Genomic DNA, 22,177 nt, shown 5'->3' with positions numbered 1-22,177 from the left:
CCAGCAAAGCCACATCCTCGCACCCCACCCGGCGGCCCCAACTTGTGGCTGAAGGATCAGAGCCTCCCGCCCGCCCAGGTGGGATGAGATGCTCCCTCAGCTCTCCAGCCACTGGGCCGTGAGGCTGGCGGGAAGCACCTGGAGATCCCTCCGCAGGCAGGGCCGCCCAGGTTTCCAACTTCATTCTCAGGGCAGGATTCTAAGCAGTGCAGGCGGTGGGTGTGCTAGAAAGCGCAGGTGACACATGACCCCCAGGGACGGCCACAGCACAGAGACTGGGACACAGCCAGAGCTGTGGGGACAGTGGCCTGCACTGTGGTTTTGGACACATCTGTGCTACAGCATCCTCCTACACGGGTGTCCCTCAGCACCCTGACCCCTTTCACCTTGTTAATTTAAATTGACATTCTTTGAGGTTAAGTCTCGTATCACTATCAGAGCATGAGAACGAGTTGGATTTTTAAGGCATCACTCAGTTGATACAGACCCATCCCAGCCAGGGGCACTCCCCACCTGGCTAACACCTCCACTGGAGACCAAGGCCCCATGAGACAGAATGACCCCTCAGACACGCCTGCTGTCCCCTCACCCCCCAAAAGTCAGTGTCCCCCATCACTGCTCTTCTCTCAGGGTCCTCCAAGGTTAAGGACATGCTGAGGGCACCACTCCCTGTCTCTAGATGGGCTGGAGGGACTGGAGGATGACTGCGCCCAGAGATGGTCTGAGCCTGGCCGGGGCCAGCAGCTGGAGGATGGGACACAGCACCCGGCAGCCAGGAGGGACAGCCGCTCTCCAGCCAGGCTCACTCGCCTCACAGACTGGACACAGAGGCCTGGATAGAAAGGGAGGTGGCCCCACGACAGGGCACACCCATCACCTGGAACCTGGGCCTCACAACTCCTGACAAAACCTCCCACACAAGGACAGGTGTGACCAGGTGACCACGGGTCTCCAAGCAGGTGGAAGGTGGACAGGGTACCGCCCCCGAGCTTCCTTGGTGTTGGGCCCAGAACTGCAGAAACGAGGACCTGCAGGGGCAGGTGTGACGCAGTTCTGCATACGGAGGCAGCCAACCCCGAGACCCAGCAGGGCCCCAGGCCCCCACCTCCTCTGCCCTCGCATGGCCGACCCTCGCTCTGCCTGAGCCACAGCCCACACGGAGGCCCTGACAGAGGCCCCTGGCTCAAGGGCTGTAAAGAGCCAGCCCAGCCGCACCCAGGTGCAGCCCAGGGTGCCGGTGCCGGATGGGAAATGCTGGGAATGCAGGGCAAAGCCTGCAGCTGCGTGGTGCGGCCCCCCGACCAGCTGCAGCGCAGCAGACACAAGGCACCACTGCCACCAACTTCCTCGGGCACCTGGACCTCTCCCGGTGGCACTTTCTCCTCATGAGCACACACGGCTTTCCTGCCACATCGCTTCAGCGGGGTAGACCACTCATCAGCCAGTGTCACGCAAAGAAAAACTGAGCGGTATTCTCCCGTGTCACGGAACATACACACAAATGACACATCTACACATCTAACATCAGACATGTTCACAGGCAGTGTTGCGAACAGCAAGGGGCCTGGGGCAGGTCCGCCCACCCACGCCAGGGGTCCAGCGAGAACCAGGGGACACGGCCAACGTTCCCACCCCTCCTCCCCCAGCCCACCGAGGCATTGTTCCGGGAACCAGACGGAGAAAATGTGCCGGAGGAATTTCCTTATAAAAAATCTTCCAGATGCAGCGACAACCCCTTGGGGAACAAGGATCTTTATGGCCACAGGAGCCTGGTGGCCTCGAGGACGGGGACAGCAGTGTTCACTGGCTCTCGTGTGGGGACAGTGAGGTCAACCACTTCTGGGTTAAAATCCTCCATGATCCACGTGGCTGCTCTGACAGGTGCACGGCCTCCATCTCCACGCGGCCACATGCACCGGCGAGGCGGCTTCTCTGGCCCACTCCCACCAGGCTCGAGTCCCGAGGGCAGGCCGCGTCCTAAGTTCTGGTCGTGGGGCCGGCCCGGAGGCGGTCACCTCCCAGTTACCACCAGGAGCCCCGGCCGCTGCACCGCAGGCCAAGGCCAGGGGCAGAACCAAGACTCAGTTACCCAGCTAGGAAGACACGACCACAAAATGAGTTTCATGTGCATGGGCTTTGTTGGTGGGGTTTTTTTCCATTTTGGTTAAAAAAAAAACAAAAACATAGCAGGCTCTCAGGTATATAAAACTGGTAATATTAGATAAAAATACAAACGTCACCTTTACAAAACAAAAACAAAAAAAACAACACACACACATTTCTCTTGAGTACACATTAAGCATAACATCTTACCAAAAATAAAGAATTTGGGTTGTGTCCAAGCGCGGGCAGCAGGAGCCACGTCCCACGGCCACGCTGTGGCCATCGGCGGGAGCTCCGGGGACAAGGAGACGGGGCCGCCTTTGATTGGTTCACGCATAGTTCTCTCGACATGGCTTAAATTAAAAAGCAACATGGGCTAGGGCCAGGGAGAAACACGTACAGCCAGAAACATTTAGGAAATGATGCATAGGCGGGTATACCATGTTTATTTAATACATCTTATTTGTTTGCATCCTGCTAGGAAAGATACCTTCTCACTGTCCTGTTACAGCAGCCTGGTGTTATCGGTGTCAATGTCATCCAAGAGATAATTTAAAAAAAAAAAAAAAAAAAAAGCTAGGCAGAGAGTAAAAAGGAAAGCTTAATAATCACTTTATGGTGTAAAAAACAAAAAAAACAAAAAAACCCACTTAAGGCTCTCAGGAAGGTTCTGTATAGACTTAAACACTACAGCGAGGAGATATGGTTTCTAAAGTCCCGCGGCGGTTCCCAGACGCTCCGGCTCCTGCGCGCCCCGCGAGCTGCGGCACCCGGCCCGTCTCCCAGGAAGAGCAGGCCCCATCCGCGTCCTTGGCAGAAGCACCTGCGACCACCCTGGACAGAATCCATCGGCCAGGCGCCCGCCGCTTCTGTCCCACAGGGCGCCCCTCCTCTCCCACGACTGTTTAGGTATTTCTGAGTCAGCTCTGTCCGTCATGCTCTGTGGTTTTGTTTGCGCGCTCTCTTTTTTTGACAAGGAAGCTTCTTACTGTCTCACCGAGTGCTACAATACTTGCTTTGATGTCACATTAAACAAACGTACACTGTCTCTTTGTTCTCCAGGGTGCGCATGGAGACAGTTTTTCACGAAGGGGAACAAAGACCGCACGCTGGCAATAAGCACCGTACAGAGTAGGTTCAGGAATGTAACGCGCCATGTACATCCGTGTCCCGGGAAAGGGCTGCTAGCTTATCCTCACCTCACATCTGCAGGGAGAGGGAGAGAGTCAGAGACGGGACCGCGAGCGCCTCACCCAGAGTGAGTGCGCAGCCCAGGGCGCGTGCGCACGCGTATCCACACACACAGCGGCAAGTCTTAGGATTTGTCCTTCTCGTGAAATTTTTCAGTCCACATGTGGCTCGTTACCCTTTAGCATCCTGACCAGAGCTGGGACCGGGTTCTCAGAATCTCACCAAAGAACAGGGCTCGGGAGTGCGCCCCACTCTGCCACTGCACACAGGGAAACCGAGGCCCAGAAAGGTCCTTCTGTCGTTCTCCTCACCTGCCTCGTCCCTGCAGCCTAGGGCTTGCTGTGATTCCTGGAGCTCTGGCAGCCACACTGGGCCATGAGGCAACCCTGAGGACGGACACCGCCAGCCAGCCAGGGGTCTCTGCGACCAGGCGGACGTGCGCTGAGCTGAGCTGAGAGCAGCTCCCTGCCATGCCACCTCACCTGCCCACTGCCCACTCTAACACTGTACCACCCACATGCCCAGAGCCCGAATGCCAGCAGGGCCTGGGAGAGCGGGGACCCCGCCTCGCACTGTGGGGTCTCTGTCATCAGCTGGCTCAGAGGCCAGAGCCCAGTGGTCTGTAGACTAGATGCACAGACGGCACAAACCACCACCCCGCAGCACACCCCCTTGGTCGTCCACATGGGCCTTTCCTCCCCAGAGGATCCTCACGAATGCACCTGACTCACAGGCATCAAAAGCTGACCTGGCAGCTTCCTGCAGCCACACTGCCAACCGCAACCCAGGCTCTCGGACACCTGTCTCTAAGAATTCCTCTCACCACTATTTATTTTGGGTGCCATGGACCAGAGACAAGGACCAGGCTCTCCAGGGCCAGACAGGCCAACACCAAGGATCAGGAAGGCTTGAAACTGCCTCCTCCAGGCTGACTGTGGTTGCCCAGATCCCATTTTCTTCTGGGGAGCAGCATGTCTCTCTAAAAGACTATTTCCGAGGCTCCCCTGCAGCCGAGGATGGCTAATCAGATCAAAGTGGAAGTCGCTGGGTGGGAGTTCTCTAAGGGGGTTGCTCTACCCGCCTTCCCACCTTACTCTCTTCCGGCCTGGAATGTGGATGTTATTTCTGGAGCTTTAGCAGCCATTTTGGGCCATGAGGCACCTGAGGATGGACAGCACCAGTCCTGGATAGAAGAGGGTCCCTGACGACACCTCGAGATTGCCTTACTTGCTCTGGTCTCCCCGTCTTTACACATCAGTCATGAATGTCAACCTTAAAGGATCTGCTCAGCCTTAGACAACCCTTAACTGCCATGTCTCTAAACCTGTTTTTTCACCTGTCAAATGAGGTGGGTAACCTGCCTAAGCTGATCCCACTGCTGCCCAGGACCCCTAATCAGTACACTCATGAGACGCCTTTGTCCCCCAACACAAAGACCAAAGCCAGAGCAGGGCCTCGGGACCGAAGGGCCGTGGGTCAGGCTCCCACGGGGCAGGAGGGGAGGGGTGGGGGCGGGAGCAGGAGACCCACAGCCCAGCCAGACACCAGAAGCTCGCAGAGCAATCAAGGCCAATCATTGCGTCCTCGCCGGGAGATTGCCCATGATCGGTGGTCACGCCGCCCGCGGGCCGTGGCCCCTCCGCGTGGCCCCCGCCACAGCGCCTACCTGGTCGGCGGGTTAGGTGGGCTTTAACCTCTTTCTTTTCCGCTTTCTACCTGACTCCCTACGCCTTCCTGTTAACAGAAGGGCAGGGAGGTGAGCGGGCCCAAGAGGGCTGTCCGGTGGGCGCCGACGACAAACACCTGAGCTGCTCGCCTTTCGGGAAGGAGCCCTCCTGGTTCCCTGGGGCAGCCGCCTCTGGGCAATCTGTCCGCAGGGGAGGCCAAGAGCCCCACTGGCAACGCTGCGGCCAGCAGCCCAGCACCCACCTGGGAGGAGACCCAACTCAAACTCGTCTCCCCTAATGACCCCAACCGGCCGACCGGCCAGGGCCGGAGACTTAAAACGCACACCCTACCCCTCCTCACTCCAGCCTGAACCTCTCCTGCCAGAGCCACACAGCTCGGCCACCTCCCCGCCGATGCCCATGGGTGGCAGGCTCTGGCCCAGCGGGTCCCCAGGGCACGCTGGCCAGTCAGCAAGCGGCTGAGTGGGCTCACGGCAACCCAAATCCCACCGCCCCCCGAGCCCCGCTTCACTGCAGCCCCAGAAGCCAGACCAAGGACCCTTTGGTAACTGGTAACGGCAGCGAGGAGACTGCTTACCTGTCTCCTCTTCTCGGTAATCGGGGTTCAGGCTGGTGGGCATGCACGTGCACTCCAGGTGCTCCTCCAGCCTCACCTGGACTTCTTTTAACTTTGGCTTCTTCCTGACGTACTCCACCTTGGCCACCTGCCAGAGACAACAGACCCAGCCATGAAGGCTGCCTCGCCCCACTAGGCAGCCGGGAGCCTAACCTCTAACCTCCGACCTCCGACCTCCTCCTAGTGGGAAAGGCTGGAGGAGTGCCGGGTGAAAAACAAGCTTCAGACGGCATTTGCGGTCTGGTTCCACTTAACCTTAAAATAAACCCCACCTGCATCTGGGCCGGTCTGAAGGATGTGCTTCAAGGTGGGAGCTTGGGGGTGGGGTGAGGGAAGGTGTTTGATTCCATGGTTTAAGGGCATCTGGGGCAAGGACAATGTTCCCCAGTGTGCACTTGGCTATTACTGGGGGGAAGCCTTAGCCAAGCACAGGGCAAAGCTGCTGTGTGTATTCGCTGCCCAGGCATCACCCTCCCTCCTGTCTGCAGCCCAAGGAGGAACCAGCCTGGCCCCAGGACCCACAACTAGGCTGTCAGGGTCTGGATGAGATGGACTCCAGACCAGGACCCTAAAGGCTTCAGGCCACATGACCAGCCCCACGGGGACCCCTCCCCCCAGGGCGGCTGGGCCAGGCCACCCCATAGCCTCAGTCCCAGGCATGAGGTCTCCTCACGGCCCCAGGCCACAGGTCTCTGTGGACTTGGAGGGAATGTGGGCAGAGACCCTGGGCCGTCACAGGAGTTGGTGCCCTTCAGTTCTGGGAAAATCACCACCACCCATCCACAGGCCTCACCAGCCGGGCACTCTGGACACAGAACTACATGGTGGGCCTCACCCTCCCCAAGGAGCTGCAGGAGGAAATGGCCCCGAGGCACAAGTCCAGGCAGTCAAGAAGGGGGATAGAAGTCCAATCCCCACGGACTCCAGGGAACTGGCTTGTCTGTCCTGGGAACACAGCTCCACCCTCCACAGTCATACACATACATGCACATGAACACGCCTGATCACAGGACCTCAGCGACACACACACCTGGCTCGCAGACTTCCAGTGCCACCAGTGAGCACCACCAGGCGCCGTGCCTCCCTCGCTCCCACCCAGTTTATGGACAAGGAAACGGGTGACAGATGTTAGAGACGTGCCTCTTCCGGCCACTCCTGCAGCCACAGTGGGCTCCATCCCCAAAGGCCCACAGCCTGTGCTCTGGTCCCCAGCAGGAACCACTGCAGCCCCTGCTCGCCCCAGGCCCCACCCATGGAGCCAGGCCCATGGCAGACACGCCCTCTTTGCCACTTGGGGCCCAGCCCTCAGGATACCCACTCCATCCCTTCACTGTCCACCTGGGAAAACTGAGGCAGAAAGGGAGCAGAGCCCACAGGTTTCACCTTGAGCATGTAGAGGGGCCACCCAGAGCTGGCAGGGGGCCTGAGGCAGAAGACCCGGCCCCAGGACAGCTGGGAAGGGGCGGAGGAAGATGGTGACCTTCCCGAGCTCCTCTGCAGAGGCCTGGAGTCCAGAAGCCAGATGACCTGGGGAAGAGGGGTCAGCCCTGCACCCAGCAACTGGGGACCCATCCCACAGACAAGCTAGCCTTAAGGCTCATCCAGACGCAGCCACGGCCACTCAGCCACATGAACGCTTAACCCTCCATGCAGAATGCTGGACACCTGGCCGTCAGCCATGTTAAGTGGTTCACAGTGCTTGGCCTTGGGCGTGAATGCCGTGGCCAGGCATGAGCTGCGCGGGGGGCAGCCAGGCCAGGTTTGGAGCCAGGCCTGGGAGGTTTCCTAAACCGAGAATGAAGAGAAGCCGACCTCCAAGGCCTGGGACAGGGTCACCCATCCACTTGCCCTTTCCCCAGGGACAGAGCATGAGAAAAAAGTCCGCGGGCCCTGTGAGCAGAGCCTCTGCCTTCCCATCTGCAAAATGGGAACATGGGCCACAGGGACATGGTGAGGAATAAACATGGTCACTCATGTAGAAGAGCCTGGAGCTTGGGACTGAGCCACCTTCCGGAGTGACCCCGGTTGTCCCCTTTCACACAGGGCCCCATCTTACCGAAATCAGCCCCCAGGTGCCAAGTCTGGAGAGGCCAGCCAGCTGCCCCGGGTAGGGGAGTGGGATTCATGAGGGCATTGGGTGGGGTGCACCTCAAAAAGCCTCCTGAGGGGGCTGAAGACCCACCTGCACCCCGGCCACCCGGCCAGCCCCCCTCAAATCAGGAACAAGTGTGCCTGGGCAATAACTGGGTGTCCAGCTCCCTGACCCTCCCCTACCCCAGAGCCCAAGCATCTGGGACCCAAAGGCCAGCCCCACACCCTGCCACGGCTCCTGGCTCTGAGCGTCCACGCACCCTCCTCCACGGGGGCCTTCCTACCACCCTTGGCCTCTGCTGGGGACATGGGAGGCTGGGGCAGACGGGCAGCTGTCCTGCTCTTGGTCCCATGACTCACTCAGTTTCCTCTGTGGGGCAGATACTGGGACCCAGCTCAGCCAAGACCCCTGGACTCCTGGGCATGGGGGGGGGCAAGGAGTTCACCGCGGGGGGAGGGTGGGCGCTCCAGAGACACCTCCCCGCCCAGACCCCTTGGCAAAGCCCACACAATACTGGCTGCTTCAGGCCGGGAAGCCCCTCTTCAGAGGGCCCATTTTATCAAAAAAAAACAAACAGCGATTTACGATGCACCTGCTTCTGGGTCCCGAGGGTTCTTCACACCTGTGACCTCATGGGCGCCCCGCACCTCTGTCTGGGCAGGAAATGGCTACATGTTCCTCCCACGAACGTGCTGTGAATATTACGTGCTCAGACCAGCTGGGTCCACAGAATGAGACATCTACGTTCTAGGGACCCCATTCCCGGAACCTTGTCCCCCAGACCCACACTGGAGCCCAAGTGGGGTTCCCACGTCCCTCCCTTCCCCCTCTGCTTGCATCTCAGTGTCCAGGCTGCACCTTAGGAAGAGACACTCCAACTCCCACTGCTGAGGGCACTTGTCATGAACCACAGGCAAATGCACCCTAGGACCCAGCAGCGATGTGACCCCTGCTAGACAGGGGAGGCCGGGCGCCCCAGGCTGGGCTGCCAAGGCAGGGTACCTCCCCCCGGGAGGGCCGGGAGAGCCACACCGTACAGGGGGGCCACCAGGTTAGGTCCTGGCTGGTCCGAGTCAGGGCAGAGCAGCATCGGTGTGAGCAGCAGCTAACTGAGCCCCACAGCTGCCCTGGGGGGCTCAAGTCTGCCCACTTTACAGCTGAGGTAACTGAGGCAGCAGCCGAGACTTCTTTCCTGGAGAAGAAGGAGGCCAGACCTGGAAACAGCAGAGGCTCTGAGCTCGTCCGTAACCGGGCGACTTCCTAAGTCCAGAAAATCTGTCCCCTCGGGTGTGACGGCTCCAGAGCCCACTGCTCCAGACAGGGAATTCCCGTGTCCCCTCCACAGACCAACAGCCATCTAGAACTGAAGCCAACCCCAGCGTCATGCGGACATACCTCCCCTGGTTTAACAGACAGAGTGGGGGGGCCTCCCAACCCACTGGCTACAGCCCAACATTGCCCAGGAATAGTGACTCTGGGCCTGAAGCCCGATGAGCAGTGTTCCGGGGGCCATGCCCCGCTTCCCAAGGCCCACGGCGTTGGCCTTCCTGACCGCTGGGGCTCTCCCCACACAAGCACAGGCATCCCTGCCCACTGGGGAGGGACTCGGAGGCTCTTGCTTGAGAACTTCACCCCCAGAGCCACCATGTCCTCCCTCAGGCCCTTTACTGGACCCACACAGCCATGAAGTCCCAAAGTGCCCCCCAAATCCATCCATAGGGTGCAGAGGCCCATCCTGGGTACCCTGGGTGGACCCACCAGACCTGCCTTCCAGGAAGTCCAGCAAAGCAGGGCTGGGTGCTGGCTCTGGCCACCTGGGGGCTGCCCAGGTTCATTTACTAATGGACGTCAGTTCACACCCACAGGTGGTCCTCAAACAAAATGGGCCAAATCTGCAGCGTCCTGTAGTTTCCCACACAGGAGATGTTCTCACAGCTGCTCCTTCACCCTGACCCCACAGTGGGCCACCTGCAAGGGCCAGGGGACCTGAGCCACTGGGGGCCCCACCGAGTCATGGCCACCACTGTCCTAACCCCGAGGCTTGGGCCTGGGGGAGACAGGATCAGAGGTAAGCAGGGTCCAGGTGTTGGCCCACATCGGGGGAACAAGGAAGGACATGCTCCTCAAGGAAGCAGATAGCAAGTGCTGATCTGGAAACAGCAAGCCCAGCTCAGGGAAGTAGACCCCTCAGAACCCAGCTCACCTCTGAAGTCAGCTGTCCCCTGGCTACCCTGGGGGGCCTATGGGGATGCTGGGGACCCTGCCTATAGATGCTTCCATCAAGGGGAAGGGGGGCCAGGTCCCTGAGGACAGGTGAGCCCTCCCCAAGGCCCCACACCTGTGACCTCACAGAGATGAAAGAGGGGGGCTGGCCATTGACACCCCAGCACGTCCAGACATCTGGGGCCTGGGAGCCACTGGGCAGCTGCCAGCCGAGCTCCTACTGGACAGCTCACCCTCCTGGGCCTCAATGGGGTGACCAGGCCCAGCCTGACTGTTATCTTCTTTTATAAGAGGCCTTTATGAACCAAAAGGCCAGAAAACCAGGAAGGTACCTTCTCCGGCAAGGGCCACCCACCTGCCCGGCACCCACCACTCAGGCATCAGTCACGGACGCCGGGGGCCTGCTCTGCCTCAACCCCAAAGGGAGCGGGAACAGCTTCCTGGCCCAGCCAGCTGCCTCCACAATGGGCCTCCTGTTCCCACTGACCCTTTGTCCCCTTTCTGCCAGGACCCCAATGTCTGGGACCGGATGTTTTCCTGCCAACCCTCGGACGGGTGGGCAGGGACGAGCAGGGCGGGGCATGGGTATGGAACCCAGCCACCTGGCCTCCAGATGCAGAAAGGAACCCCTCTGTCCCCTCTTGGGCTGACCATGACCCTGTCTGGGCAGACGAAGGCCTGTGGGGCCTGTGCCCCAGGCAGAGACACACCCCTCTTGGAAGGGGCCCGGCCCCACTCACCCACCCTGCTGCTGGGCATCCAGAGGCCTGAGTGAGGCCCCCCACCTGAGAGCAGCGTGAGGAGCCAGCGCCCCGGGCGGCTAGCACTGGGAACACCTCGCGTGCCGGCCGGCGGTGCAGACCATGGGGCAATAGGCCGAGGAATGTGCTTACTCAGCTCCCAAGTGGGGCAGAGGCCTCATCCCCAAGGTCGGTCAAGTCCTAGTTATGGGTCTAAATGGCCTTCTCACATGACAAGTGGACCGGACGGCTACGTGGTCCTTCACCAAGGAAGTTTTCTCCCCTGCACCTTGCGGGGAGGCCGGGGACCGACACTGAGAGGCTGTACTGGTGGGGCACCAAGGGTGTGAAATAATTTGTAGTCGAGGATGAGTTCTAACGCACCCCCAGACACACACCTTCAACCAGGACAGTGGGCCCACCTGCCAGTGAGGCTCAGTGGGAGGGTGCAGGCCCGCTGCCCAGGGAAGGACCCAAGCCCAGGGTCCTAACCCACCCAGAGCCTAGACGGGGAGCAGCCAGCCTCTCCAGTCTCGGCCTCACTCCTGAGAAGACAGGAGACACCCCAGAGCCTCCCTCCAGCCCTGTCCTTCTGTAAAGGGCCACGCAGGGACTAAGCCCATGCTCAGAAAGCCTCCCTGGCAAGCAAGAGGGCCCTGCCCCAGGCTCTCGAGGGAGGGCCACAGCCCAGACACCCAGTCGCATGCTTCAGGCCCATTTCACAGATGAGGCAAGCTGGCAGGGGGACCAAGGCCCCAACAGGAGCTTCCAGCCACTGGGCCAAAAGCCAGCCCGTTTGGCCACCAGGAGTGACCTGAAGGAGCAGAACCCCCCGGACTCCGGAGGGGACAAAGACCCCTATGTTACACCCCCGCACCTCCCCACCCCAGTGCTGCCCGGAGGTCGCCTCAGCCGGCCCTGTCTGAGGGACAGGAGGGCTCAGGCTCCAGGTGCACACAGGTGGGGGTGAGGGTAGCCAGCCCCCACCACCTGTCCCTCCTGAAACAAGGGGAAAGGCCTGGCCCGAAGCACCTCAGAGGGACCCTCCCGGAGAAACACTCCATCGACACATACAGCCCAAGAGAAGGGGGGTCCCCCCGATTTACAGGCAACGTGCCCAGGGCCCACACCAGCAACCCTGCCTGTCTCCTGTGTCTTGGGGAGAGGCTTTGGGGTCAGTGCAGGCTGAGGGGACCCGGCCTCGTCTGCCACCACCACGGCCCCCACCAAGGTGTCTGCAAGAAGATTTCTTCCTTCCCGCTGTATCCTCCAGAGGCTGTGTGTGGTGCAGGGAAACCCAGACAGACACCCCCCGAACGGGAGAGAGGACCCACGGCCCAGCTCTTGCCCACCCACGGTGGCGGCCCTCCCCTCCCGGGGCCGGGATGCCCGGGCTCCCTCGGGGCCGAGGGCTCACCTTGACGCTGCGGTGGTGCACGCGGGACGGCTGGCACCGGACGCTGCTGGTGTTGCAGCAGCCAGTGCAGCGTCTCACCTCCACGCACGGTGGCCAGATCAGGAAGTTGGCAGATGTGGGGTCCACCTGGCTCCGAGGTATCTCGTAAATGACCGTCCTGGTCTTGCAGACGGCAGGGACAGCTTCCTCTGCAGGGGAAGAGCCCTGGTGAGTGTGGAGGCCACTCCAGTCCCTGCTGACCGCGCCCCCACGGACCCTCACCCCCGCGGGCTGCAGCAGCTCTGGGAGTGTGGCTGCTGCTCCCTCCAGTGTAGGTCACTCGGCCCCAGGGCCCCTAACCCCCCACAACAGGCTGCTGCTGAGCTCGAGGGCCAGTGGGGAGACCCCAGGGGAAGGACACAGCCGGCAAAGGGGACTGAGTGACACTAGGACCAAGACTGGTGGGAAGTCCCATGGGTCCACAGAGGGTAGGGAGTGTGCAGCCGGGGACAGAATGGAAACAGGCTGACAGGCAGGTGGGGCTGGTGGAGGTACGGACAAACGGAAACCGAGGCCGGGAACCCTAGACAGCTGGGCGGGCAAACAGGACACAGCTTAGCACACGGCCATGTCCCCAGGACCAGGTCCCACCCTAGGCAGGGACAAACCCACCCAGGAGCCGGCCCCTGCCTTCAGGGATCACACCCAGGCTGCTCTGCACCATCCCATCTGGCCCGCTGTCACGACCGGGGCAGCCACGGGAGGCCGGGGGGACGCGTGTCACAGCAAGGGACAGGAACATGCCCCGCCCAGACTCCCAGCCCCCTAGGCCTGACACCTGCTCCTGAAAGGTGACCTGGAAGCCACCCACCATGAGGCCACCCCCAGTGACAAGGGCCCCTTCAAGGAGGAACTGGCTCTTTTCTGCTGTGCTCCTCAGCACAGGTCAACCAGTCCAGCCCAGAGCCCTCAACTCCTTACAGACAGCAGGGTGGGGCTGACAGATGAGAAGCCCAGCCCTGGACCCCGGCTCACAGGCCGCCGGGCAGTGTGTGATGGCCGCCCGGTGACTGGCCACCAGGAAGCCCTGCGACCACCTACCAAAGCTGCTGCCCCAGCAACACTCAGGGCCCCGGGACCCGAGCCAGAGCTGGAAGGAGCCTGCCCTGGGTGTGGGGGGCCCACCACGCACCCCCCAACTGCTCACGCACACCAGGGCTCGCGCACGCCCGGCAGCCAGCATGGGGCGGGGGGCTCCCTCTGCAGATGAGAGGAGCCGAGGCGCAGCTGAAAGACCACATGCTCTGCCTTCACCGTGCCGGGGGGGTGTCAGCTGTCACATGCCCTCCTCATACGGGGCGAGGAGACCTCCCAAGAGCCCCGGGAGACTCGGGACGCTGCGCCTCGGAGAACAGGCCGCCCAACCGGGAAGTCTGGAAGCTGGAGGTCTGGCTGTCCCAGCACCTGCCAGGGAACCTGACCAGATGGGCCAGGGGTGGAGCGAGGGACAGGCCTTTTGTCCAGTCCCTTATTTTGCTCAAGGAGGCTCCCTCCCCCACGGACGCAGACAGGCCTTCCTAGAGGACTCCCCAGCCCGGGGGAGCTTGTAACTGGTCTGAAGGATGCGACCTGTCTGGTCACAACAGTAAATGTCACCTGGGACGGGCCTGATTAGCTTAACTAGGGATCATTCACCCACAGACCACGCTCAAAGGTAGAAGCTACAAACCCATCTTCTCAGAGGAAACTAAAGCTCAGGCAGGAGTCACCTGCCGAAGGTCACAGTCAGGGTCACAGGCAGCAGCCCAAGTAAGCAGGGGGACCCCAATGGCATGGGGCTGGATGGGCCATGGCCCCAACTGCCCCTGGGGGGCAAAGAGGTGCAGAGCCCCTCAGAGCCCCACCAGCCAGCAGACCTGAGCTGCTCTGTGCGAGGGACAAGAACCGACATCCCTAAACCCATGATGAGGTGGAGCCCGAGGAGCCAAGCCCAACGGGGTGGGGGCACAGAAAGGGGGCCTCTGTGAGCAGCCTGCCGGGCTCGGCAGGGCTGCACCCAGGTCTGCGGCTCACAGCCAGGAGCACCCAGGGCTCCACACGAGAAGCTGGAAATGAAACACGCCGTCTCCCGGCGAGGCCTCCTGGAGAGCAGGCCCCAACAAGACCGGCACTTAAGGAATTTATGACGGCTCCCTCTCCAGGGACTCTCGGCAGGGCCAGGCTGGGGCAGGGAGACAACCCCCCTGCAGGAGGGAGGAGCCCCTGAGCAGGCTGGGCCTTTGTCTTAAGGAGGAAGGAGGGAAGGCTCCCCGGAGGCCCCTCTCCAGGCCCCAGCTCACCAATGCTCCTCTTCCTCCGAATGGGCACGGGCCGCTTCTCAGGTGCGTGCTTGGTGGCGCGGCCCCCGTGGACTCTCAGGCTGCTCTCCAGGGCATCCTCAGCCCCTAAAGGTACAGAGAAGAAACAGTGACCAGCTGGCCCCCCAGGTGCGTCCACAGCACTTCCTGCAGCTCAGCCCACCCTCACTCCCCAAGATGGAGGGGTCCCCTGGGAGACCCTCCATTCCCACAGTGTCCAAATGTGCAGGGGATGAAAGATTCCCAGCTGCCAAAAACATCCCACCAATCTCCACAAAGCCGACACAAGGTCCCCAACGTGTGGCACCCTCGCCGCACCTCACAGCAAAGCTGTGGCCCTGCGGGGAAGGGCTGCAGGGTCTCCCCTGTGGTGCCTCCTCCCAGGATGCCCAGGCGAAGACTGAACCAGGTAGGGAAGCCCAAGGCTGGCCCTCCTGGTCTGTGGGACCCAGAACCAAGAGGCGAGCCGCTCCCAGCAGGCCCACCTCCCAGACGGCACCCTGGACGGGGCTGAATTGAGGACGAGCAACGCGGGTGCTGCTGGACTTGGTGTGCCCGTGTCTCCCACTCCGTCCCTCACTACACCAACCCTGACAGTGCCCTAACCCTCGAGGGCACCGGAAGCAAGGCCAGATGGCTGGCTGACAGCCAAACCCCACTGTTTCCGAAGCCAGTCCACTGAGGTGAGACCCCCGAGAATCACAAGAGGCCTCCCACTTGGCGTGAGCAAGGACTGACTGCAGGACTGAGACAGGAGTCCTGGTGACCGATGCAGGCAGCCTGCAGGGAGGAAAGGCCTTCGCCACCAAGTACTACGATCGCAGAGCAAGCTGGCGGAGAGGCAGCCACAAAGCAGCAGGGCCAGAGCTAAGATCAGAACTGGACCCTAGTCCCCCGGGCTGACCAGAGCCCCTCCAAACTCACACCCCCTGCCTCTCCTCCCCCGGGGCCCTCAGGTCTCTCAGGAATGAGGGAAAAGGTGGGTGGAAGGAACAGTCCTGCCACCTGCCATTTGGCCAAACCCAGCCCACTGATCCTGCCCACCCCTGGAAAAAGTGGTCACCTGGCCTTACTGCCTTTGCCCCCAGACCTACCTGGGGAGGTCTTTTCTCTTCTCCCCCTCCATCCCAGCCTCCCCAATAGATAACCAGGGGCAAAGGGGCCCTGAGAGGACGGTTCCAGCAGCCAAGAGCTGCAGCAGCTGCCCAAAGATACCCTCCTCCTCCTCTGCCACCTCCTCGCCTCCCCAGGAGTGACCTGGCCCCCTCCCTGGTGCCTGGCCCATGGAGGCCCCAGTGACTGCTCGCTAAACGAAAACCGAGCACCATGCCTAACGTGCAAACGGCAAAAAACGCGCTCTTTTGAAGTCTGAGCAGATCCCAACTTTCACTTAAAATGACTCAACGTTCCACTGCCACTATTTTTTTGAGACCCAAAATAAGATCAGAACAGAACTACTCATGCTATAAGAATTTCCCATCAATCCACTGCTACAAGAAGCACTCTTTCACGAAAAAGTGACATTTATGAGTCATGTCCTGGTGGTGGCCATCTTGCTATCGCCAAATCAGAGAGCAGCTGGCCCGTTCTCTGTTCTAGGAGAGAATTCAGCAACATCGGCTCCCACCTTCCGATGCCTCACTACAGCCCAGCACCAATCGCTCTCCCCAATGCCTAGGGTCTCCTGTGCATGCGGTGGACACCCCAACCTCTCTGAGCCTGAGGCCCACGAGATGGACTGATGAGCAGAGAGAAACACTGGCAGGACCCCGTGTCCAGGCTCAGCCCACACTCCCGCCCGGGCCTCCTCCTGCCTAATAAATGGAGATGACAATGGGCCTCCCAGTTCACCCACGGGCTGAAATCTGAAATCTGACCCGGCTTTGGAGACAAGAGACTGGGTTGAAACAGCTTCTGGTCAAGCAGGCCCACCCTCTGCCCCCGATCAAGATGGGTGGTCAGCAAACCAGCCAGACCGAGGGATCCGGGGAAGCAGCCGGCGACCCGTGAATCATACCCTGCGACTGCTCTGAGGACAGCTGACCCAGTGGTTTCCCTTTTGTCTTTTGTGCACAGAAAAGGAGTCCTCCAGCCACCAGTCCTGGTGGAGTGTTAATGGCCCGAGATGGGATATTCATGTATTGCTTCCTCGATGACCTGCGGGCACTGGGCCAGACAGCTTGGAGCACAAAGCTCCCTCGGCCACCGTGCTGCAGGGTTTAATCTCAACACACTGGACAAACAGGCCCCAAACTCCACACACCTGGAAGACCAACTCCCCTGCACTCCCGCACACACTCTCTCCAAATGCGGGAATCCTATGCCTAGGGCCTCCAGCCACACCTGGGAGGAGTAGCAGCTTAGTTTTCTCACCAGTGAAATGGGAATGCAGCGGGCCCACTGGGAGGGGCCCAAAATCCCACAAGCCAACCACAGAGCTCCGTCCACAGGAGGGAGGAGCCACTCTGTTTAAAAAGCCTCTTTTCCGCTTTTTGGGCTTTAGCTTCAGGCTCAGGTCAATCTGGGAGCCCCCCTCCCCCTAGAGATACAAAGGCAGCTGATTGTGGGTGGGTTTCGCCGCACCCCAGCCTCTTCCTCACTGACCCCAGATGGACCCACAACGGACCAAGTGGGAGTCCTGGGCCTGGAGAGCAACTTGATCTTCCACAGCTGCTCACAACCTTCCCAGCAGCCCACTGTGGCTCAGTCTCCACTTCTGGCGGGAACAGGGATTTGGGGAAGACCCCTCCCCCCCACTCCCGACAAGTTCTAGAAGCAACAGGTGCAACCCCTGTGCTCAGGCCAAAGACTGTGGTCTCCTCTGGTTTTCAGCTTCCCCATCTGAGAAAGGGGAGGCCACCGAGACAAACACTTCGGTGTGTGCGTCACAAAGGACGCCCTAGGGAAGATCCTAGAGGCCCTCCTCTGTTCTCACCCAAAATCTCCCAGGCACAAAAAGTCTGACAGGTAGACAGGGGCAGGTGAACCAAGCTCCCACTCCGGGGGGTGGGAGGTAGGTGAGCTCCTGGGGCTTGTTATGAGGAGGCAATTTGAAACCAGCTGAGAAATTGCTGGTGAATCCCGGCTTTTTTTGGTTTAGACCCCCCCTTCACCCCCAAAGAGGCTCTGGGCCAGAAGCCCCCAAGTCAGGAATGCTATCCGCATAGCTCCTGAAGCAATGCTAAAAGCATTCGTGGTGGGGGTGGGGGGAGGCGGGGCTGCAGAAACCTGAATAAGAATGGTCCCCGCAGAAAGTCAATGGCCCATTTCCCGGCGTCTTCCCAAAGCCCTCCTGCAAGCAGGCCCAGCTCTCCACGGGCCTCACTTCAAGCCAGAAAAAAAAGCCATGGAACCTTCTCTGGGAGGCAGTCTCCCCACTCTCCCAAATCCACAGGGACCTGCAGAATGCAGGCCAGCGCTTTCCTGGCTCACCAAAAACAAACCCTTCTCCCCAGGGCTACACATCAAGGGGCAGATAAAAATCCCCCCCGCCCCAGGCTCCAAGTGAAACTCTACCCCCTTCCTGATAAGGATCAGCCAAAGGATTTCCTGGGTCAAGAAACTACAGAAACCGCCGGCCTCGCTGGAAGATGGTCTTGGCACGAAATGAAAACAGTTCAGGCCTCTCCACCACCATAATTAGGTACAAATTTCCAAATGGCCGGACCTTGTGATTTCCCTCAATTCCCCCACCCCCACCTCTTCTCCAGGGCAGTTTTCAGCAAGAAATCTTTTCACCGATCCTCCCGCCCACCCCGCCGCCTTCCCTGGACAAGTTCATGTTGGGCCCTGTTTTAACTTAGTTAAGTGAGTGTTCCGATTTGAGCGTTTCCCCAGTTAACGCTGACACTGGAATTTCCACGCTACCCACACCTGGGCCAGAATCCTTGCCCTCCTCCCAGAGGGGGCTCTCTCTGGTCCGCACCCCAGCAAAGCCACCCAGCACCCCCTGGCTCCCCTTCCCCAGCCACCCTGATCCCCACCACCTTTGCCCATCCAGGTCCAGCCGAACTGCAGCGGACACTCGCTTCACAAATAAACTTGTCTACAGTGGCTGGGCTCCAGGGCCTGAGGCTGAGCCCCCCAAATAGTCCCCAAGCAGCAGATGTGTCCAAGGCGCGCCTTTTTTATTGGCTTGGGAAAGAGAGACGAATCGGCCTCCAGCAACCAGGAAACCCCCGCCCCGGGCAGGACGGAGCGGGGCACGTTCCCGGGGGTGCGAAGGGACCCGACCTGGGAGGCCCCGCCAGGGCGCTGCGCCCTCCCCCGGCCGAGGCGGCCGCGGCGGGCGCACCTGGCCGGGCGCCGGCGCCCTCTAGGCGCTGAACTCTCGGCGACACCCGCCGGGCTCCGCGGCGAAAACAACCCGGCGGGCGGGCGGCCGCCGGCAGAGAAAGTGGTGATTGGAAGAGAAACTCCTGACTCATCCGCCTGCGCTTTATGGCCGGGTTGGAGTCTGACCTTTCGGTGCGCTCCTGCGCTGCGCCCGCGACCCGCCCGCCCGCGCAGGGAAGGGGCGCGATTTACCTACGGAGTCTATCTCCAGGAGCCGCTGCAGGTCCCGGATGCTGTGGATCTGACTGTGCGCCAGCCGCTCGATGACCTCGCGGGGGATCTCGGCCTCCTGCAAGCAGACCCACGGCGTCAGCGCCCGCGCCCGCTCCGCCGGCCCGGGGCGCTCCCGGGCCCCACGCGGGACCGCCCCGCGAGCCCCCGACCGCGCCGGGCCGCGGAGTCCGCGGCGGGGGGTGGGGCTCCGCGAGACCCCAATTCCCGGTCCCCATCCGTTGCTGCCCTTTGCAAAAATAACCCAAAAGACCCGCCCATCTCCAAATTTTCAAACAAAAGCCCCCCACGCCGGCCCCTGCGCCCCGCGTGTCAGTTACAGGCGGTGTGGGGGCGACGAGGGGCCCGGGGAGTTTCTGATTTAATAGTGGAATGAACACGCAGGGCGAGCAAGTTGAAATGCGTCACGGCTCGGCGCCCGAGTCGCGGCAGCCCCAACACGCACCCCGCCGGGGCTCGAACCCCACGCCGCGGGGCCCGCGAGCGGGGAGGGTCTCCGGCTCGCGAACGCGCGCGCACGCCCACCCCGCCCCCGCTCCGGCCCGGCCGCGGCCCTAGCGCCGACCGGGCGCCCCGAGTCCGGCCGGCGGCCACGGAGGCTGCGGGGCGGGCGGGCGGGGGTCTGCCGCCCTGGCTCCGGTGCCCGCCCAGCCCGCCCCGCGCCCGGCCTCCCCACCCCGTCCCGATTTCCAGGGGATCGGGGCTGCCGGGGGCCTCAAGCACGAAGTTCCCACGGCAGGGGCTGGGAGAGTCATTCATCACAGCGAGCTCGGGGGCTCGGGGTTCGAGGCGGGGGCTCGGGTGGGGAGAGGCCGGCTGCGGGGGGCGCGCGCCCGCCCGCTCGGCCACCTGTAAGCAGGCCCGGGGCGGGCGGCACCGCGCCGGCCCAGCCGCCCAGCGGGCAGGGGACCGGGGGCCCGGGGCCCGGGGCCGCGGCGCTGCGCTGCCCACCGGGCTGCGGGGGGCCCGCCGGTCTCCCCGCCGCTCCTCCGGCTCCCCGGCTCCCCGGCTCACACACCCCCTTCCGCGTTCCCTGCACCCCGACACCGCACTGCCCGCCGCGCCCAGGCTCCCTCCCCGGAGAGGAGCCCGCGCCCCCCGAAGTTTCTCCCCACGCGTGCACCGCCGCCACTCCGCGCCTCCTCGGCAGAGCGACGCGGCACGCTGGAAACTCACGGCGCGCTCGGGCACGGCAGGGACAGCCCGGTGGGCAACGTTCAAAAGCGACCCCGCAGGGACCGAACCGCGCTCCGCGGGGCCCGAGCCGGCGCCCCGCCCGCGGGGGGCGTGCGCGGGGCCGCCGGCGAGGGGTGGGCGCGGGGCCGGCACCCACCTCGGCCAGGGCATGGGCGAGGCATCCGCAGCCCAGCAGCAGCAGGCAAGCCCAGGTCCTCATCGCGTCCCGAGGCGCTGGCGGCTCGGCGAGGAGGCGAGGCCGCGGGGCGGGCGCTCCAGCCGGGCTCCTGCGGCGGCGAGATTCAGAACCATCCCTCAGGGAGCGCGGCCCCAGGGTGGCGGGGAGCGCGGGCGGGCGGAGCGCGCCGGCGGGTCGGGAGCGGGCGGCGCCGGCGCGGAGCGAGGGGAGTGCGCGCCCGCCGCCCGTCGCGCCGGGATCTCCTGGGCCGCCGGGTAGGGGGTGGGGACAGGCGGGGCGGGGGCGGGGGCTGGGCCTCTCCCGCGGTGCGTCCCCGGTGCCGGCCGCCGCGCTCGCTCCCGGGCGCAGGCTCCGAGCCACCCGGCCGGCGGAGCCGCACGGTTGCGGGCGTCGGCCCCGAGAGGAGGCGCCCGGAGCGAGGCCGCCGCCGCCGCGCTGCCCCGCCCGTCACCTGTCTGAGCGCCCGGCCAGGCCCGGCCTCGGGCTCGCGCGCTCGCTGCGGGCTGCGGGCGGCCCCGCGCGCCCACCGCCGGCCCCGCGCTCGCCTCCGGCCTCTCCTCGCCGCCGCCGCCGGCAGGCCGGGCGCGGCGCGGCCCAGCCCAGCCCGGCGCGGCCCGGGGCCTGCGTGCGCCCCTGCGCGGCGCGCCCTCGGCTCCGGCGCGTGCTCCGCCCTCCGCTGGCCCGAGCCGGGCGGCGGCAGCGGTCGCCGGGGCCTCGCGGCGCGGGCCTGCGGGCGGCGCGGGACCGAGCGGCCGCCGCCGGCGGAGGAACAGGCGCGGGCAGGCCCGGCTCCCGGAGTTGTGCGGGCTCCTCGGGGCGCGCGTGTGGAGCCGGCCGGCCGCGGGGAGGGGGTTATAGCGCCGCCGCCGCGCCCCTCCCCCGCCCCCTCCCCGTCGCCTCCCCCGGATTCCGGGCCCGGGACCCGCACCTCGGAAGCACGCGGGGGCCGCACGGGCCGGGCAGGGCCCGGCCGCCGCCGCCGGCAGCACACACGCGCTCCCGCGGGCGGAGAAACCATCCGAGCCCCGCGCCCGGCCGAGCCGCCGGCTCCGCGCCCCCCCGGGCTCGCCCACCCGCCCGTGCCAGCCAGCTGCAGCCCTGCGGCACCGGACGGGGAGGGGGAGGCGCCGCAGAGGCCGCCTCGCCTCTCGGGCCCCAGCGGCGGCCGAGGGCAGCGCCGGGGCTGCGACGCCAAAAAGGGCAAAAGCGGCCGGCCCCCGCCCCCCGGCGCTCGGGCCTCCCTCCCGGCTGGGATCCGGGGCCCCTGCCTCCCCCTCTCCATAAAAGGAGGGTGAGCGAGGCTGCGGGCAGGCGGGCGGGTGCGGCGGCGCTTCTGGGGCACTCACCTGGCGGCTGCCACGCGCCCCCGCCCACGACCCGCCGCCTGGGGCGTCTGAGGGAGGAACCTGCACCCGCATCCCGAGACGCGAGAGCGCCCGGGGCCGCAGGGCGCTTCCTCCCGCCCCGGGACCCCGCGTCCCCAAGCCCCCTCTCCCTCGCGGGAGGCCGCGCTGCGCCCGGAGCCGGGAGCCCGAGGGGCTGGTGGGGAAGGGAAAGGAAGGAGCTGCTCGTCGGGAGCCCCGAGAGCGCCTCGGGCGCCGGGATGCGCTGGGCGCACAGAGCGCCACCTCCCGCCCGGGCGGCACCTCGCGCTGGGGGCAGGGCCAGGAGGGCCGAGGCCCGAGCTCGGCCGGAGCGCTCTGGGCCGTCGGGGCGGGCGCGCCGGGACTGGCCGGACTCAGCCCTCCCCGGCCGGTGGGATAGGACCCCGGCATCGGGCCCTGTCGCCCGCCGGTGTTCCTCCCTCGAGGGGGCGGGCGAGATTCGGGA

General features: G+C 63.5%; 1 protein-coding gene across 5 annotated transcripts; it reads right to left on the bottom strand.

The window, feature by feature from the left end:
- Positions 1–2,116: 2,116 nt before the first annotated feature.
- PDGFA (platelet derived growth factor subunit A) lies at positions 2,117–21,856 on the bottom strand (the record flags this gene model as incomplete). Of its 5 annotated transcripts, none has more annotated exons than XM_081135292.1 (8): positions 2,117–3,309; positions 4,961–5,028; positions 5,560–5,686; positions 12,071–12,258; positions 14,389–14,493; positions 18,938–19,030; positions 20,306–20,435; positions 21,694–21,765. In XM_081135292.1, the coding sequence occupies 7 exons, from the start codon at positions 21,763–21,765 to the stop codon at positions 4,973–4,975; spliced, it is 771 nt and encodes a 256-aa protein (XP_080991418.1). In that variant the 3' UTR covers positions 2,117–3,309; positions 4,961–4,972. The 5 variants fall into 5 exon arrangements, with proteins under 5 accessions (XP_080991418.1, XP_080991420.1, XP_080991421.1 ...); XM_081135294.1 differs by having other exon boundaries at positions 18,934–19,030; positions 21,694–21,735; XM_081135296.1 differs by lacking the exon at positions 4,961–5,028 and having other exon boundaries at positions 2,123–3,309; positions 18,934–19,030; positions 21,694–21,856.
- Between the last annotated feature and the right edge of the window lie 321 nt (positions 21,857–22,177).

This window comes from Miniopterus schreibersii (assembly GCF_964146895.1).
Source record: "Miniopterus schreibersii genome assembly, chromosome: 4".
NCBI lineage: Eukaryota > Metazoa > Chordata > Mammalia > Chiroptera > Miniopteridae > Miniopterus > Miniopterus schreibersii.
The sequence above is the reverse complement of the archived record's forward strand: the minus strand, read 5'-3'. Positions and strand labels throughout refer to the sequence as shown.